Genomic DNA, 17,785 nt, shown 5'->3' with positions numbered 1-17,785 from the left:
AAGTCAGGGAAGGGAACAATCAGACAGATACCGGGTATGAGCTGAGGGTCAGGGCAAGCAGCAAGCAAGGCATATTCAGAATTCATAGCAATGTCAGTACCAGATTCAGGCTGGAAGGGGACCAGAAGGAGATAAGAGCAAGCCTGAAAGAGGCAAGGCAGGCTAGATGAGGCTGGATGCTGAAGAGGCTGGATAAGGCAAGGCAGGCTGGACATGGCTGAACGAGGCAGGACAAGGTAAGGCAGGTTGGACGAAGCAAGGCAGGCTCCAGTGTCGAAAATCATGCTGCAAGCTACAGGTGACCTGTTGCTGAGGTGTCAATTTGTTGCGTGGCTGAGGTTTAAATTCCCAGCTGCATGATGTCACTACTGAGGGCTGGGTTTTGGGACTCCCACCATTGGACCTAGATAATGTGCGTAGATGCACGTGTCTAAGGCAAGCAATAATGATGGCATTCTGATGGCAGCATCCTGGAGGTGATTGCAGCCGATTGCAGGACTGCAATCGGCTGCAATCCTGAGATGGCTGAGGGGGGATATGATAGAGGTCTTTAAGATCATGAGAGGTCTTGAACGAGTAGATGTGACTCGGTTATTTACACTTTCAAATAATAGAAGGACTAGGGGACATTCCATGAAGTTAGCAAGTAGCACATTTAAGACTAATCGGAGAAAAGTCTTTTTCACTCAACGCAATGTAAAGCTCTGGAATTTGTTGCCAGAGGATGTGGTTAGTGCAGTTAGTGTAGCTGGGTTCAAAAAGGGTTTGGATGAGTTCTTGGAGGAGAAGTCCATTAATGGCTATTAATCAATTTTACTTAGGGAATAGCCACTGCTATTAATTGCATCAGTAGCATGGGTTCTTCTTAGTGTTTGGGTAATTGCCAGGTTCTTGTGGCCTGGTTATGGCCTCTGTTGAAAACAGGATGCTGGGCTTGATGGACCCTTGGTCTGACTCAGCATGGCAATTTCTTATGTTCTTTTGTTATGTGGCTGGCCAAACATAACAGTGCCTCCTCTTCTAAGCCCACTCCCAAGCCTCTTGACGTAGAATTCCTTCTTCCATTTTCTGAGGGACTTGGAGGCTAGATGCAAGTTTAAGAGGAGGTTCCACAAAGTCTTCAGTTTAGAAAGAGTATGAAAGGGATTCAGCTTGTTGATCCTTGTCTGCATGTGGGAACTCTTTGGGGAAGTGAAGGCATGGTCATCGTTATGAGCGAGGACAGCCCTTACCTCAAAGGCAGTGGCTTCTACCTCCAAGATGGGGAGGTAGAAGAAAGATGTGGGCGGTGGAGACAGAAATCACATGGAAGTTCCAGTTTGAGAGATTTAAAGACTTGAATGTCTTTTGTCTCCAGTGTGAACAGTGAATGGAACCTGCACCTAAGGGGCATCTTTCTTGGAAGCACATGGGCAGTCGCCAGAGCTGTGAGGCGGCAGGGTCTTAGGCTGTTGCTTGCTGTATATGTCAGTAACAGATACTGGAGTGGCTGGCCCAACAGGTCAAGCAAGATTGGGCACTATGACCAATGGCAGGATCTGAGAGGAACTTCTTCTGTTAACAAGAGCCCCAATGGGCAGTTTGCAATGTACCCCAATTTATAGCAGGTTGATGGAGCCTGAGCCAGGGCACCCCAAGACTGACAAGGTTAACTGCTCTGGGTAGCACATAGCAAATGATATTTTACCAATGGCGATTGGACTGCATGGTGAGAGATAATGTGACCATTGTCAGACAGCCAGGCAGAGGCTCACCATAGACTGAGGAAAGGGTGAGGAGTGTGGCCAGCATAGTCATGGGCAGGTTATACAGACAGACCAACAACTCCTCGATAAAGTTGTCACTTGTTCTGGAGTCTAGCAAGTCTTTCGTTTGAATAGTGGTCTCCCCAAAGGTAAGACAATTGGGAACCACCAGCTGCAGAGAGGAGGCAGGATGACCCAGTGTTGTCTTCCCGACTAAACCTCAGTTTAGAGGTTTTCCTGACTTCTCGGGGGCAGTAGTTGGCAAAATGCCGCTGAGCTGTGCAGTAGAGATAGAGGTTATGCTGTCTCCACCTCTTTTTGTTTCCATCTGAGTGCTGAAACCGACCCAATTGGATGAGTTCTTCGGAGGTGAGTACCCTCACGGGGACTGGCATGGAATCCAGGGAATGCTGGAGCTCAGAACCTAAACAGATAGTTTGCTGGAATGCTTCCTTCTCCTGGGCTTATTCCTGGAACCTTAAATCCACCTGGATGGCCAAGGCAATGAGTTGTTCTAGTGTGGGTGGAAGATCTTGGCCTGTCTGCTCATCTTTTATTTTCCCATCTAGCCCTTACCAGAAGTTAGCACTCTGTGATTGTTTTCTTCCCAGTGAAGTTCGGAGGTCAGGGTGCAAAATTCTATAGTATACTAGCCCATGGTGTGAGTGCCTTGGCGGATTTGTAGTAAATACATGGCTGAGGTCAAGGCACGACCACATTTGTGAAATATCAGTCGAAAATGTTGCAAAAAATTGTCCAAATTCCCAAGGAGTGGGTTGTCTTGTTCCTACAAGCAAAATGTCCAAGACCATCCAGTATGGAAAGCATGAAGGTCACCTTAACGCGGTCAGATGGGGAACGAGCCACCTAAAGTTCAAAATGCATCTGCATAAATTGAACCCGCACATCCCTTTGGGTCACCTCTGTACCTGGGAGGCGGCAGGAAATGTGGTAAGGGTCCCAGGACATGGACAGGCGTAGCATTAGGAGGGGCCACAGGAGCAGATGCAGGCATCGGGGCCGGTAGTAGGACATGCATGGCATCCTTGCAAATTGCAGGCTGTGAAGAAGATCAGTTACTTGATTAAGCAGCTCCTACTGCTTCTGGGCTCGCTGGGCTAAACCTTGGAGGAAGCCGGTCAGGAATTTCACCTGGTTCTGTTGTCGATGGCCTGAGCTGGGGACGGATCCGCCGAGCTCATGGCCTCAGCAACCTATAATAATTGTGAGCTCTTGTGCTGTGGCGTGGTTGATGCAGCCTAGTAGGCGAACCTTTTAGGCCCATGCCAACAACTGGCGAATACCCCCTGATCTCGGATAAGCTGGAGGTTCACCTATACCAGCCTCATTCCCTGCAGATTAAGCTCTTGGATTCCAGAGGCCGGCAGGATCCAGAGGGTGGGTAGTCAGAAAGAATATAAATGCCAGGGGCACCATTTCCGTCATCAAACATGGTAGGTGTCATGCAGGGCATCAATAGCGACAAAACACCATCAGAGTGAGTGCCAGGGTATGCCTCAAAATTGGACCGCCTGGGCTAAGTTCACCCGTGCCATTGGGGCCCAGCAACAAGTAGCACCACAGGTACCATCCAGTGCCCTTGTGTGACTGGCACCATGGGATGCTATATGGAACTGATGGGAACAGTGCCATCGCACACTTCACAATGGTCAGCTGCTTCGCAGTGCCTTGCCGCAGGTACTGGCACCTTTGTGGCCAACTGGCACTGCAACATTGAGTGCATATGTGCCATTGACAGCACAACAGAGAACCGCTGCACAGGTGCAAGGTATTGCAGTTGCAAGGTGGCATTGTTACTTGGTGCTCTCTGTTGTGTTTGTCTTGTTTTGTGACAGAAGGCATTAAGTGCTTGTGAACTGCAGTTGCTGGTGCACCGGGAAATCTTTGACTTTTAAAGCAAGAATGTGCCTTGTTCACTCATTTGGGGTGACTTCCAGTCAGAATGTCAAGGTAGAAGCCATGGTGCAAATGGGAGTGATCTTAAAGTATGGCTTCAAGGAAAGTTTCATAGTCCTTTTTCTGCCTTTGGCCAGATTCCTCTTGCTAATGCCTTTTGACTTTTCGTGTGTTGATTAATTGAACAAGGTGCTTCCCTTTCTCCTGGATTTATCCTGACGGGTGGGAAGAGATGCCTGTCATAGGAGTGCTTGGATTTGGTGCGCTTTAGTCGCAGCTCACTGCCGTGCTCAGGGTTGCTCCCACTGGTAGCCCTTTCGTGCCTTGCCACTCTTGTTTGCACTCCATCTGATGTGGGAGCTCAGGTCTTTTCTTGTGTTCATTTGGCAGGTGGGGGTCTTCACAGACCCTGATGCCATTTACTGCTTCTTCAAAGCAAGTACTTGGGCTCTATACCCATTGTTCCTTTTGGCCGAAATTTGGGCATAGCTATGCATAGGCAATCTGTTCTTGCTCTTCGGGTGCTAGTGAACTGTAATTTTCTTTCTACAGGACTCTCTATCGCCAGATTGTCTATTTGGCCGTCTTGCAAAACCAAAGAGGACTTGGTCTAGCTCCAAGAGATCTTTTCTCTTGGTTGGTGATTTGTGCCCTTTCCTTTACCCAGGAGAACCTAAGCCTAGTGGAGCTTGTCAGGGCTCATTGTATGATAGTTCTGTGTTAATTTTTGTGTGGTGAAGTGGGCTTCTTGCCACGATTTCGCATCATATCCCTGCCTTCGGCGCCTATAGCTGCTCAAGGGATTTTTTGTCTCTGTCTATCCTATGGATCCATTTGAGGTGTAGAACCCAACTCTTTTCCTTCCTAGAGCTTGTGATGGATTCGGCTGCTTCAAAAAAAAAAAAATTATGCTTAACAGAGAAAAGGGGGAAAGGTGGTGCCTTCAGCACTCTGGGGTTTTTTCCCCTTTTTCTTGTTTTTAGGCAGCCTATACCTTGTTAATCATCCATGTGTGGGGACTGCCATCCTGCTTCATACATGTCAATCCTAAGGATTCCCTCCCATCTCCCCTGGGAGTTGGTTTCCTCATGTATTAACTATATCATGGACTGAGGCAGGGAGGTGACTACAGTTGAATATGCTCAGTAGAACATGCTGAATGCTCTAGAATATTTGAGATCAAAGCTCTGTGCTGAGCTATATTGTGTGATATCGCCCATGTGTGAGGACTGACATCCTGCTGTCCTCTGAGAACACGTTACAGGGAAGCAACCGCTGCTTTTTTCATGTTTTATCTTCCAACAGGATGGAATGTCATTACTTAATAGATTTTTTTATATAAATTAGGATTTTTATCATGCTAGACTCTATGCCATCTTTTATATATAGTGCCATCCTGCTACCAATTTGATCTTCCCTATCATGTCGATATAATTTATAACCTGGTATCACAATATCCCACTGATTAACCTCCTTACACCATTTATTTATTTATTTATTTATTTAACATTTTTATATACCGACCTTCATGAAAGAAAATTCATATCAGATCGGTTTACAGATAACATGAGGGGAATAACAAAGTCAACCATATAACAAGAAATGAAAGTTACATATAACAAGGGGTATTAACCTGGAGGGCTAGGATAGCCGGAGCGATAGAAGGCATAACTGAACAAATTAGATAATACAATAATATGATGAGAAGAGGCATAAGTGTATAGGCTACACTTGTCAGAGAGTTTAGGTAGGAGTCAGTGTCTGAATTAGTGAGGAATTGCTGGAACAGTAGGTTAAGTGAAGGCCTGGATGAAGAGCCATGTCTTAAGTTTTTTGCGGAAGGTAAACGGGCATGGTTCTAATCTGAGTTCTGTGGGCATCTTGTTCCAGATGGTTGGGCCAGCTGTAGAGAAGGTTCGTTCTTTGGTAGATGATAGGCGAGTAGATTTCGTTGTAGGGGGTTGCAGGGTGCCTTTATATGCTTCTCGAATCGGTCTGTCTGATGAGTATAATTTGAGGGGAATCTGGAGGTCTAGTTGTTGTTGGTTGTGAATGACTTTGTGGATTATAGTGAGAGCCTTGTGTAATATTCTATATTTGATTGGCAGCCAGTGCAGGTTCTGTAGTATGGGAGTGATGTGTGTTCCTCTGTTGGTATTAGTCAGGATTCTTGCCGCAGCATTTTGGAGCATCTGTAATGGTTTGATAGATGAAGTAGGGAGCCCGAGGAGAAGAGAGTTACAGTAATCTGTTTTGGAAAAGAGTGTGACTTGGAGCACTGTCCTGAAATTTTGGAAGTGGAGGAGGGGTTTGAGCCTTTTCATGACTTGTAATTTATAAAAGCAGTCCTTGGTAGTGTTATTGATGGCTTTCTTAAGATTCAGATGGTTATCAATGATTTCTCCAAGGTCCCTTACTTGCGTGATCTGGGTGTTGCCTGCTGGTGGATTGATTAAGGCCGAGTGGTCCGAGGAGATGATTAGGAGTTCAGTCTTATTTGCATTCAGAACAAGATTCAAGTTGGTGAGCAGACTGTTTATAGATTTGAGGCAGATTTCCCAAAAGGCGAGAGATTTAGGGAGAGATTCTGTAATGGGAATCAGAATCTGTACGTCATCTGCATAGAGATAGAATTTTAATTTTAGGTCCGTAAGCAGTTGACAGAGGGGCAGGAGGTATATATTGAATAGTGTGGGTGACAAGGAAGAGCCTTGTGGTACTCCTAATGTTGATTTGACATCTGGGGATTCGTTGTTATTGATTTTTACTTTGAAGCTTCTGTTACTTAGAAAGGAGTTAAACCAGCTGTGTGCAGATCCTGTTAATCCGATTTCTGCTAGGCGATTTAGTAGGATGGCGTGGTTCACTGTGTCAAATGCGGATGAAATGTCCAGAAGGACTAGGATAAAAGATTGACCTTTGTCTAGGCCCATGAGGATGTGATCGGCAAGGGAGATAAGTAGGGTTTCTGTACTAGCTGCTTTACGAAAGCCATATTGGGATGGGTGAAAGATATTGTGCTCTTCCAGGTATACAGAAAGTTGTGTATTAACAACTTTCTCCATGATTTTTGCTAAAAAAGGGAGGTTAGATATGGGGCGGAAGTTGGAAGTGACTGTAAAGTCTAAATCCTCATATAATGCCGTACATTCTAACTCGCCAGTCTTACTGTTCAGACTTGTGACATTGGCATACAAACATTTTTAAATTGCTTTTAATTGTACTTGTATTTCTCTTTGTATTCACAGTCTGCTTATTAGCAAATTATATTGGCAGTGTAGAGTCTTTCACATCTGTGTGCTCTTTTGTCTATATCTGTCTAGGCTACTTCAGCCTTAAACAAAATTTCTTTATTGTAGTATTCTAACTTCTCTTTTTGCAAGTATCATTGAAAGATACCTCCTTCCTATTAATGCACTACTGAGCGACTGTCTGCTTTCCTTCATGGTCTAGTTTAAAACTGTTCTTACTCTTTTTTTTAAAAAGTTAGCACCAGCTGCCTGATTCTACTCTGGTTAAGGCGGAGCCCATCTCATCGGAATAGGCTCCCCCTTACCCAAAATGTTCCCCAGGGCCTAATTAACCTAAAGCCTTCTTCTCTGCATTCTCGCCTCATCCACTCTAGAGCTCTGCCTGCCTCTGGGTTTCTGCATATGAAATGGGCAGCATTTCTGAGAATGCAACCATGGAGATTCTGGATTTCGAATATAGCCATTTACATGTATATAATCCAGTTTTTGCTTTTAAATAGCTTTGAAAATCATCCCCTAAGTGGATAGTGAAATGGATTTACGAAGCCAAATAAAATCTGATATATTTTAACAGCGGATATTGTATGCTCTATTCCTGTAATTAGTAAAGAAGACTTTGTAAGTAATTTTTAGACAACTTGAATATGGGAAATTTGAATAGTTTTGGTTTAGAACTTTTTTACAATTAGTTGCTTTATTATATATAATGTTAACATATTGCTATTTCTGAATTGTTTTGCTATATATTTTTATTAGTATTATATATAGATTATTACATAGTAACAATAGAGTAGCAATTGCTGTTGAAACAAATACCTTTTCCTAGCGTGTAGCAGATGGGCTCAAAACAAGTGGGTATAGTGTGCTCGTGCCAGCAGTTGGAGACGGATCTGACATCAGCACGGGTACATATACCCCCACAGGAAGTGTAGCAATTCAGTAATTTCCGTCTCCAAAGCAGTTTGGAGCTACCTCACGCTCGCTGAGCGTGTTTCCAAATTCTACAACGACTAAATTCCTAGAAGAAACCTACTGAAGACGAGCCCCGCACTCCTGCAGTGATACCAGTCGGTCCCTCCCCCAGTTGAGTTTCCCGAGCTGACTTCCTTGGTCCCTCGGAGGTAGGAGCTTCGGTCCGGTGGCCGACTCGCGGCAGAGACCTAGCCCCCAAGTGAGAAGGGCTCGGGCGCGGCATAGAGGCAGCCTCGGTCCCGGCATGGACTTGTCCCCCGAGCGAGACAAGTTCGGGTGCGGCCTAGAGGCAGCGGGTGCACTTCCTCGAGCGCGGCGGTGAAGGTACTTACCCTCTCCCACCGCAGCCGGAGACCGCCCGGGTTGCAGCCGGGAAGCGCCGAAGACAAGGTAAGGCGTACATCTTTACTGTGGTCTCCGAGGAAGTGTGGACTTGCGGGGCCTGCCTACGTGGCAGCCCGCCAAGGAGGTCGCCATTTTACCTGCCTACTCGCCTTCGCCACTTAGAATAGGTGCACATGCATAGATGCACGTCCTTAAGCTGCCGTTGGTAGGCGCACATTCATAGGCGCACGTTCTTAAGACGCCGTTGGTAGGCACACATTCATAGGCGCACGTTCATAAGACGCCGTTGGTAGGCGCACATTCATAGGCGCACGTTCATAAGACGCCGTTGGTAGGCGCACATTCATAGACGCACGTTCATAAGATGCCGTTGGTAGGCGCACATTCATAGGCGCACGTTTATAAGACGCCGTTGGTAGGCGCACATTCATAGACGCATGTTCATAAGATGCCGTTGGTAGGTGCACATTCATAGGCGCACGCTCATAAAGATGCCTCCTGTTAGGCGCATGTCCATAAGACGCCCGTTCATAGGCGCATGCAGCTAAGCGCAGGTTAATAAGCGCACACTCATAAGACAAGCGCATATTAGTAGGCGATACGTATTGCAAAGCGTATTGCAAAGCGTATGGAGCATAAGAGAGCCCATACGCCCGCAGAGCCGGCACCTCCAGAATCAGGCATAAGAGCTCTAAGCCTCTGCTCGGCATGCAACCTCAGAGCCACACAGAGCAAGGAAGCAGACTCACTATGTGCCCAATGTGAGGAGGCCATGGGAGTTCCAGGACAGGACTGGTCCCAGCCCAGCAGTTCCTCAGGGAACAATCCGGACTTAGTAGGCCACGGTGAGCAGCCAGGGAACCCTAGAGACCTGGTGCCCCTAAGGCCAGATCCGGCTTCACTCTCCTGGGTGGAATTATTCAAGGGGATCCACGCCTTTGTCCAGATGCAATCTGCTCCTCGAATGGCCTTTTCTGTTCCGGATGATCCGGCCCCTGGACCCTCGAGACCTAGGCATGACCACTCGCCACCCGGAAGCCCCACTTATGGGGATTCGGATTACTCCGAGGAAGATGAGGAGCCCCCCGAGGAGGGTGAACTTCCCTCGGAGATAGAACCCTATCGGACCATGAAATGCTTCTTTCGGAAAGAGGATCTTCCAGGCCTGGTCTCACAATGCCTATCAGAATTGGCTATTCCGGGCCAGGACACCCCAGGGGACCCTAAAATGAACCCCCTGTTAGAGGGCCTGCGCCAAACGGCTCACCATTTTCCCCTCCTACAAGCAGCACAGCAACTAATCGATCTGGAATGGACTGCGCCGGAGGCCGCATTTAAAGCGGGTCGGGCCTTGTCAGGCATGTACCCTCTGGACCCGGCGTCCAAGGAGCTGCTGGCGTGCCCCAAAGTAGACGCCATAGTTAACGCAATTGTAAAGCGCACCACCATTCCGGTTGAGGGGGGAGTGGCCCTCAAGGATGCACATGACCGGCGCATGGACACCATTCTGAAACAAGCCTTTGAGGTAGCAGCCATGTCCCTACGAATCGCAACCTGCTGCACCGTGGTGACGTGTTCCTGTTTATCGCAAGCTAGAAACAACACCCTGGGAGAAGACATGGAATCGGCTCTCGCATTCCTCACTGACGCAGCCTCCGACCTCGTCCGTACGGCAGCCAAGGGAGTGTCATCCTCAGTGGCAGCCAGGAGACAGCTCTGGCTACGTAATTGGGCGGCCGACTGTTCCTCGAAGACGCGCCTCACAAGAATGCCCTTTAAGGGATCCCTACTGTTCGGCAGCGATCTCGAGAAATTGGCTAATAAATGGGGTGCCTCTCCATTACCCCGTCTACCAGAAGACAGGTCGAGGAGGAGCCAGCGTTCCTTTTCTAGACCATCCAGAGGTAGAAACTCTCAGCACTTCAACCCTTACAGGGCTCGCTACCAAGCACCTCGTTCTCAGGCCAGGAACCAGCCCTTTCGGGCTAAGCACAACAAGAGGAGAACCAGCTCGGGTTCTGGTCCCAGCCGCAATCCACAATGACAATCAGCCGACCCATCCGGGGGTAGCAGCCATAGGGGGCAGGCTAACCCTCTTCTACCGCAGGTGGGTCGAGATTACCTTGGACCAGTGGGTCCTCGCCATCATCCGAGAAGGGTATTACCTGGATTTTCTTCGGCTCTCGCTGGCCAAGTTTGTGGAATCTCCTTGTTCACCCCTCAAGAAGGCGGCACTAGAAGTTACCTTGCAGAGGCTTCTGGCCCTAAAAGCCATAATCCCAGTGCCTGCAAGGGAGATAAATTCTGGGCATTATTCCATTTATTTCATAGTACCCAAGAAGGAGGGCACTTTCAGTCCCGTCCTGGACCTCAAGTCAGTCAACCGACACCTACGGGTCCCCAGCTTTCGCATGGAAACTCTGCGGTCTGTAAAGAATGCGGTACAGCCAGGGGAGTTTCTCACCTCCCTAGATCTGGCGGAAGCCTATTTGCATATCCCAATCCATCGGGATCACCAGCGCTATTTATGCTTTAAAGTCCTGAATCTGCGGCACGGCGCGGATCTTTACCAAGGTCACGGTAGTAGTGGCGGCGGCACTCAGGAAGGAAGGAATCCTCGTCCATCCCTACCTGGACGATTGGCTGATCCGGACAAAGTCACCCGAGGAGAGCCACCAGGCAACCAACAGAGTTATTGCTCTTCTGGAAAGCCTAGGATGGGTAGTAAACTTGAACAAGAGTTCCCTACAGCCTTCTCAGTCGCTGGAATACCTAGGGGTCCGATTCGACACCCAGGAAGACAAGGTCAGTCTGACCTCCAAGAGAAGATCAAAGCTCCGTAATTGTCTGCAGGCCCTGCTGAGCGCCACCCGGCCCACAGCTTGGGATTACCTACAGGTCCTCAGCCTTATGGCATCCACTCTGGAGGTGATACCATGGGCGCGGGCTCATATGAGACCATTACAACGCGCCCTCCTATCTCGGTGGAGCCCACGATCGCAGAACTACACCACACACCTACCTCTACCAGCCAGAGTGCGGAATCAGATACGGTGGTGGTTGCAGCACGGCCACATGAGCCGGGGGTCAAGAATGTTCTCCCCAACCTGGACCCTGCTCACTACAGATGCCAACCTGAACTGATGGGGAGCACACTGCGAAGAACTCACCGCCCAAGGGAGGTGGAACAGAGAAGAGTCGAGGTGGAACATCAACCGACTAGAGGCACGGGCAGTCAGGCTAGCGTGCCTGCGATTTGCCCACAGACTTCGCAACAGAGCGGTCAGAGTGATGTCAGACAACGCCACCATGGTGGCATATATCAACCAACAGGGCGGAACCAGAAGCCAACAGGTATCCCTAGATATAGCCCCCCTGATGACTTGGGCGGAAGCGACTCTCCAGGCTATCTCCGCCGTTCACATCGCCGGAAAAGACAACGCCACGGCAGACTTCCTCAGCAGAGAAAGCCTAAATCCAGGGGAATGGCAGCTGTCGCCCACTGCTTTCCAGATGATTGTGGATCAGTGGAGGACGCCGGGCATGGACCTATTAGCAGACAGGTCCAACTCTCAAGTACCCAGATATTTCAGCCGCAGGCGGGATCCGCTATCCCAGGGGATCGATACCCTGGTACAGCCATGGCCTCAGGGGATCCTGCTATATGCCTTTCCTCCATGGCCCCTGCTGGGTGCCATTATACACAAGATTCGGCGGCACAGAGGCCTAGTTCTTCTGGTGGCCCTGGACTGGCCAAGAAGACCCTGGTACACAGACATGAGAAGACTACTGGCAGGGAGTCCTCTACCCCTGCCTCCACACAGGGACCTGCTGTGGCAAGGTCCCATCCTCCACGAGGATCCAGCTCAATTCTCTCTTACGGTCTGGCCATTGAGAGGGCTAGACTGAAAAAATGGGGATACTCGGAGCCGGTAATAGATATACTTCTCCGAGCACGCAAGTTCTCCACATCACTCACATATATAAGGGTGTGGAGAGTTTTTGAAGCCTGGTGCGACACTCACAGCACCAATCCACATGCCACTAAAATCCCTATCATTTTGGATTTCCTGCAAGATGGACTTCCGAAGGGTCTGTCCCTCAGCTCCATCAAGGTTCAGGTGGCAGCACTGTCTTGCTACGGTCCCAGGAGTAACGGCAACACCATTGCCAAACAGCCAGACGTCTCACGTTTCCTGAAAGGAGTCAAACACATTCGTCCGCCACTGAAGTGGCCAGTGCCCCTGTGGAACCTCAACCTAGTGTTGGAATTTCTAGCAGGATCCGCCTTCAGACCCCTTCGAGGCCTGTCTCTCCGTTTGTTGACCTTGAAGATGGTGTTCTTGCTGGCTGTGTGTTCAGCACGCTGCATCTCAGAGCTACAAGCACTGTCCTGCCATGATCCGTTTCTCAGAATCACTCCAGAGGCTATCCATCTTCGCACGGTTCCTTCCTTCTTACCCAAAGTAGTCTCACAATTTCACCTCAACCAAACCATATCCTTGCCAACCACTGAAGGTTTGAAGAACTCAGAAGAAGGTCGAATACTGCGCCATCTCGACATTGGCAGGTTGCTGTCCAGATACTTGGAAATGTCAGAAGCAGTATGAAAGACGGACCATCTGTTCGTCCTTCACAGTGGGAAGAAGCAAGGGGAAGCGGCCTCATGGCCAACCATCGCCTGCTGGATCAAAGAAGTTATCAAGGCGGCCTACGTAGAGGCAGGAAAACCACCACCGCTACAGGTCAAGGCTCACTCTACCAGAGCGCAATCGGCCTCTTGGGCAGAGACTAGGATGCTGTCGCCTGCAGAGATATGTAAAGCGGCGACGTGGTCCTCCCTCCATACCTTCTCCAGATTCTGCCGTCTGGACGTTCAGGCCAGGGAGGACACAGCATTTGCGAGGGCAATCCTAAACGGACCTCGGGCAGCCTCCCGCCCAGTCCGGGAGTAGCTTTTGTACATCCCACTTGTTTTGAGTCCATCTGCTACACGCTAGGAAATGTAGAGATTACTTACCTGATAATCTCCTTTTCCTTAGTGTATGCAGATGGACTCAGCATCCCGCCCGGCTGCTGGTATACATGGGGAGTCGCCGACTCACGGTAAACCATGTTTGCTTATATAGGGCTCCCACCCTGCCGGGTGTCGACGCCTTCCGGTTGAGAACACTGGCGGTCTCCAGCTACCATCAATTGGTCAGGGTAATCCTGTTCATTTAAATGATCGGTCAGTCACACATATATCCATAAAAGCTTTTGCAAGGAAGATTACTGAATTGCTACACTTCCTGTGGGGGGTATATGTACCCGTGCTGACGTCAGATCCGTCTCCAACTGCTAGCACGAGCACACTATACCTACTTGTTTTGAGTCCATCTGCATACACTAAGGAAAAGGAGATTATCAGGTAAGTAATCTCTACATTGTAACTTGATATTTTTTTTTTTTTGGTAGGTTGGAGTTATAGATTTCTCCCTGTATCTTAAGGATGTGTCAAACATTGATGAAGACAGACAGTAAGTATTATCCAATATGTTTATTAATCTGTTTCTGATTTCTATAGAAAATATGCAAACCAATATTTTTCCCTATATGCGTCTCCTTGCACTTGTCCACATTTAATGTCATCTGCCCAATTTTCCAGTCTCGCAAGGTTCTCCTGCAATTTTTCACAAACTACTTGTGATTTAACTACGGTGAATAATTTTGTATCCTCTGCAAATTTGATTACCTTACTCATCATATTCCTTTGCAGATCATTTACAAATATATTGAAAAGCACCGGTGCAAGTACAGATCCCTGAGGCACTCTACTGTTTAGCCTTTTCCACTGAGAAAATTGACCATTTAATCCTACTTCTCTATTTTCTGTCTTCTAACTAGTTTGTAATCCACAAAAGGTTTTAGTTTTCTTAGAAGCTTCTCATGAGGGACTTTGTCAAACGCCTTCTGAAAATCTAAATACATGTCATCTACCGGTTTACCTTTATCCACATGTCTATTAACCCCTTCAAAAAAAATGAAGCAGATTTGTGAGGCAAGACTTTCCTTGGGTAAAAATCCATGCTGTCTGTGTTCCATTTACTCATGTCTTTCTATATTCTATGTGACTTTGATCTTTAGAATAGTTTCCACTTTTTCCCGGCACTGAAGTCAGGCTCACTGGTCTATAGGTTCCCTGATCGCCCCTGGAGCCCTTTTTAAATATTGGGGTTACATTGGCCACCCTCCGGTCTTCAGGTATAATGGATGATTTTAATGATAGGTTACACATTTTTACTAATAGATCTGAAATTTAACTTTTTAGTTCCTTCAGAACCCTGGGGTGCATACCATCCGGTCCAGGTGATTTGCTACTCTTTAGTTTGTCAATCTGCCTACTACTACTTCCAGGTTCACAGTGATTTGGTTTAGTTCATCTGACTCATCATCGTTGAAAACCATCTATCCTCATAAGTAAACACAGAAGTAAAGAATTCATTTAGTCTTTCTGCAATGGTCTTATCTTCCCTAAGAGCCCCTTTAACCCCTCGGTCCAACTGACTCCCTCACAGGTTTCTTGCTTCGGATGTATTTTAAAAGTTTTCATTAAGAGTTTTTGATTCTACTGCCAACTTCATTTCAAATTCTCTCTTAGCCTGCCTTATCAATGTTTACACTTAACTTGACAATGCTTAAGCTTTTCCCTATTTTCTTCAGATGGATCCTTCCAATTTTTGAAGGATTTTTTTTTACTTAAAATAGCCTCTTTTGCCTCACCTTTTAACCATGCCGGTAATCTTTTTGCCTTCCTTCCACCTTTCTTAATGTGTGGAATACATCTGGACTGAGTTTCTAAGATTGTATTTTTAAACAATGACCAAGCCTGTTGTACACTTTTAACCTTTGCAGCTTTCAATTCTTTCTAACTATTTTTTTCCTCATTTTATCAAAGTTTCCCTTTTGAAAATGTAGTGATAGCTGTTGATTTTACATATTTTCCCCCTCCAAGTCATTAGTTCAAATTTGATCATGTTATGATCACTATTGCCAAGTGGCCCCAGCATATTACCTCTCTCACCAAATCCTGCATTCCACTAAATATTAAATCTAAAATAGCTCCCTCCCTCATTGGTTCCTGAACCAACTGCTCCATGAAGCAGTTGTTTATTCCATCCAGGAACTTTGTCTCTAGCATGTCCAGACAAGATTGGGGTAATTGAAATCTCCCATTATTACTGCAATGCCAAATTGGTTAGCTTCCCTGATTTTTCTTAGCATTTCATCATCTGTCTGATCATTTTGGCCAGGTGGATGTTAGTATACTTCTATCACTATACTCTTATCCAACACACATGGGGTTTTTACCCCTATAGATTCTACTGAGAATTTAGTCTCCTGTATGATTTTTGTCCTGTTAGACTCTTGCTCTAATTGGAGCCATACCGGAGTGAAGGATAATTCCAACTCCTTAGGCAACCAAACTGATCCCTGTTGAAGGATAAAAGCATGTTGATATAAGTGAAAATCTAGGAAGTTAAGCCCTCCTTTTTCTTTTGCGAGTTTCAGCTTCCTAAGAGCAATTCTAGGGACCTTCGCAGACCACAAAAAAATCGGTCAGTAACCTAACTACCTCTCTATAAAAGGAATCTCTGAAAAAGGGGGAATTATGCTTAAAATGATACTGATTTGAGGAGCTATTATTTTTTAAAGCGTCCAGTTGTCACCATCAAGTAAGATGTAATGGAGACCAATGAATCATAGTTTTTTCAGCATTTGGAAAATATGTATGATACAGTGATGAATAGTGGTCTCAATTTCCCCATAAAAGTAGATACCTAAATACTTTAACCCCTCAGGTATTGATTGGAACTGATGATCTGAAAGGGTAATACAGTAATGATGTTCTTTGGGATGTGGCATGTGCCACATCCCAAAGAAATTGGAACAGTCAAAACAGCATTAATGAAGAGATACGAGCATGGGTTTGAGTAAAGTCATTGAATATTGTTAATGAAATGAGCCCCAAACCAATGTAATACGAATAAACAATCCCATTCTACAGGAATTACTTTTTGGCATCCATAGAAATAGCAATATCTAGGTCCTCCAGAGTACGAGAAACAGAGATTATATTATGGAAAAGTCTAGTATTATCTGTGATAAGATGGCTTTTAACAAAGCCAGATTGCTCGGCTCCAGTCAGAGTAGGGACTGCTAATTCAAGTCGCAGGTAAGAATGTTTGCGAATATTTTATAATTAACATTCAAAGGGATATAGGTCTATAATTTGTAATGGAGGTGACATCCCTATTAGGTTTTAGCAAAACAACTATTTTTTGCATAATAGAAATGTTCAGATGGGTGACCCAGGTGTTGTATTTCTTGATAATATACCAATAATTTTAAAACAATTTGAACAGCGAATGCTTTATAGAGCTCCACAGAATAGCCATCCATCACAGGAGATTTCCCTTTCTGTAGAACATGAATGGCTTTCTTGACTTCAACCATCGTAATGGGAGAATCCAACTGAGCCTTATCCAAATCTGTAGTTTGGATAGAAAATCAGCAAAAAGATGAGGATAGTACAGCAACCCAGATTGATAGAAATTAGAGTAATAGAGGTGAAATTGAGATAGAATCTCCCTTATCTTTTGTCACCAGTTGAGAAGCATTGGATTTAATAGCAGATATCCTCTTGCTATCCACATTGCATTTCAGATAATTAGCCAATACTTGTCCAGACTTGTATTATCTGAGTAATATCTATAATTTTCTACAAAGAGCATCTTTCTCGCTTGAGCTCTTAAAATTTTATTGTATTGATATTTCAGTTTACAGTGAGTGGGAAGAAGATGAATGTCTTGTGTTCATATATGTACGTGTTCTAACTTGTGAATGTCATGCTCAAGATAATCTAATTTCTGTTGCAATGCTCTATTCTTTTTGATAGAATAACTAATTATGTTAATCTGTATGGCTATTTTAAAAGATTCCCCGTATGCTTAACCCTGAAACATTAGGAGTTTCATTTTCAAGAAAGTGGGTATTGATGGCAGACTGAAGAAAAGGGAGAAAAGCATCATCTAAAAGTCCAGAATTAAATCTCCATTGTAAAGAGGAAGGATCAGGAGACAATCCTTCCAATGTGAGCAATATCAAAGCATGGTCTGTGATAATAATGGGTGATATATTAGCAGTGGTTACATAAGGCATAAGAGATTTGGATGAAAGAAAATAATCCATTCTCGAGTAAGTTTGCTGTGGAAATGAAATAAAAGTAAATTCCTTATCAGTAGTACCAAACATCCTTATCCTTATCAGTAGTAGTACCAAACATCCTTATCCTTATCAGTAGTACCAAACATCACTTGGACCGCATTGAGATAAGAGTTGTAACATTACCTTATGGGAAACTGAAGAATGTGGTTTACAGGAGGATTGTTTGTCCATAATTATATGCAAAGGTTTGTTAAAGTCTCTACCGACCACTGCTAGAATGTCGAATGGTATAATAAAAGTGATGTGATGTCAGTACAAAAAGGAAGCACATCCAGATTAGGGGCATAA

At 45.9% G+C, this 17,785-nt stretch overlaps 1 protein-coding gene across 4 annotated transcripts in view; it reads left to right on the top strand.

Annotated features, from left to right (window-relative positions):
- RUFY1 (RUN and FYVE domain containing 1) overlaps window positions 1-17,785 on the top strand; it is a 653,398-nt gene that overhangs the window by 228,627 nt on the left and 406,986 nt on the right. For all 4 annotated transcript variants that reach the window (XR_003853338.1, XM_029583262.1, XM_029583264.1 and 1 more), the window contains exon 6: window positions 13,688-13,749. Coding sequence is in view for 3 of the 4 variants with exons in the window: in XM_029583262.1 (XP_029439122.1) it covers window positions 13,688-13,749 (62 nt within the window). In the remaining variant the exon portion in view is untranslated. The remainder of the gene's footprint in view (window positions 1-13,687; window positions 13,750-17,785) is intronic.

Source organism: Rhinatrema bivittatum, chromosome 18 (genome assembly GCF_901001135.1).
Source record: "Rhinatrema bivittatum chromosome 18, aRhiBiv1.1, whole genome shotgun sequence".
NCBI classification, from domain to species: Eukaryota; Metazoa; Chordata; class Amphibia; order Gymnophiona; family Rhinatrematidae; genus Rhinatrema; species Rhinatrema bivittatum.
The sequence above is the reverse complement of the archived record's forward strand: the minus strand, read 5'-3'. Positions and strand labels throughout refer to the sequence as shown.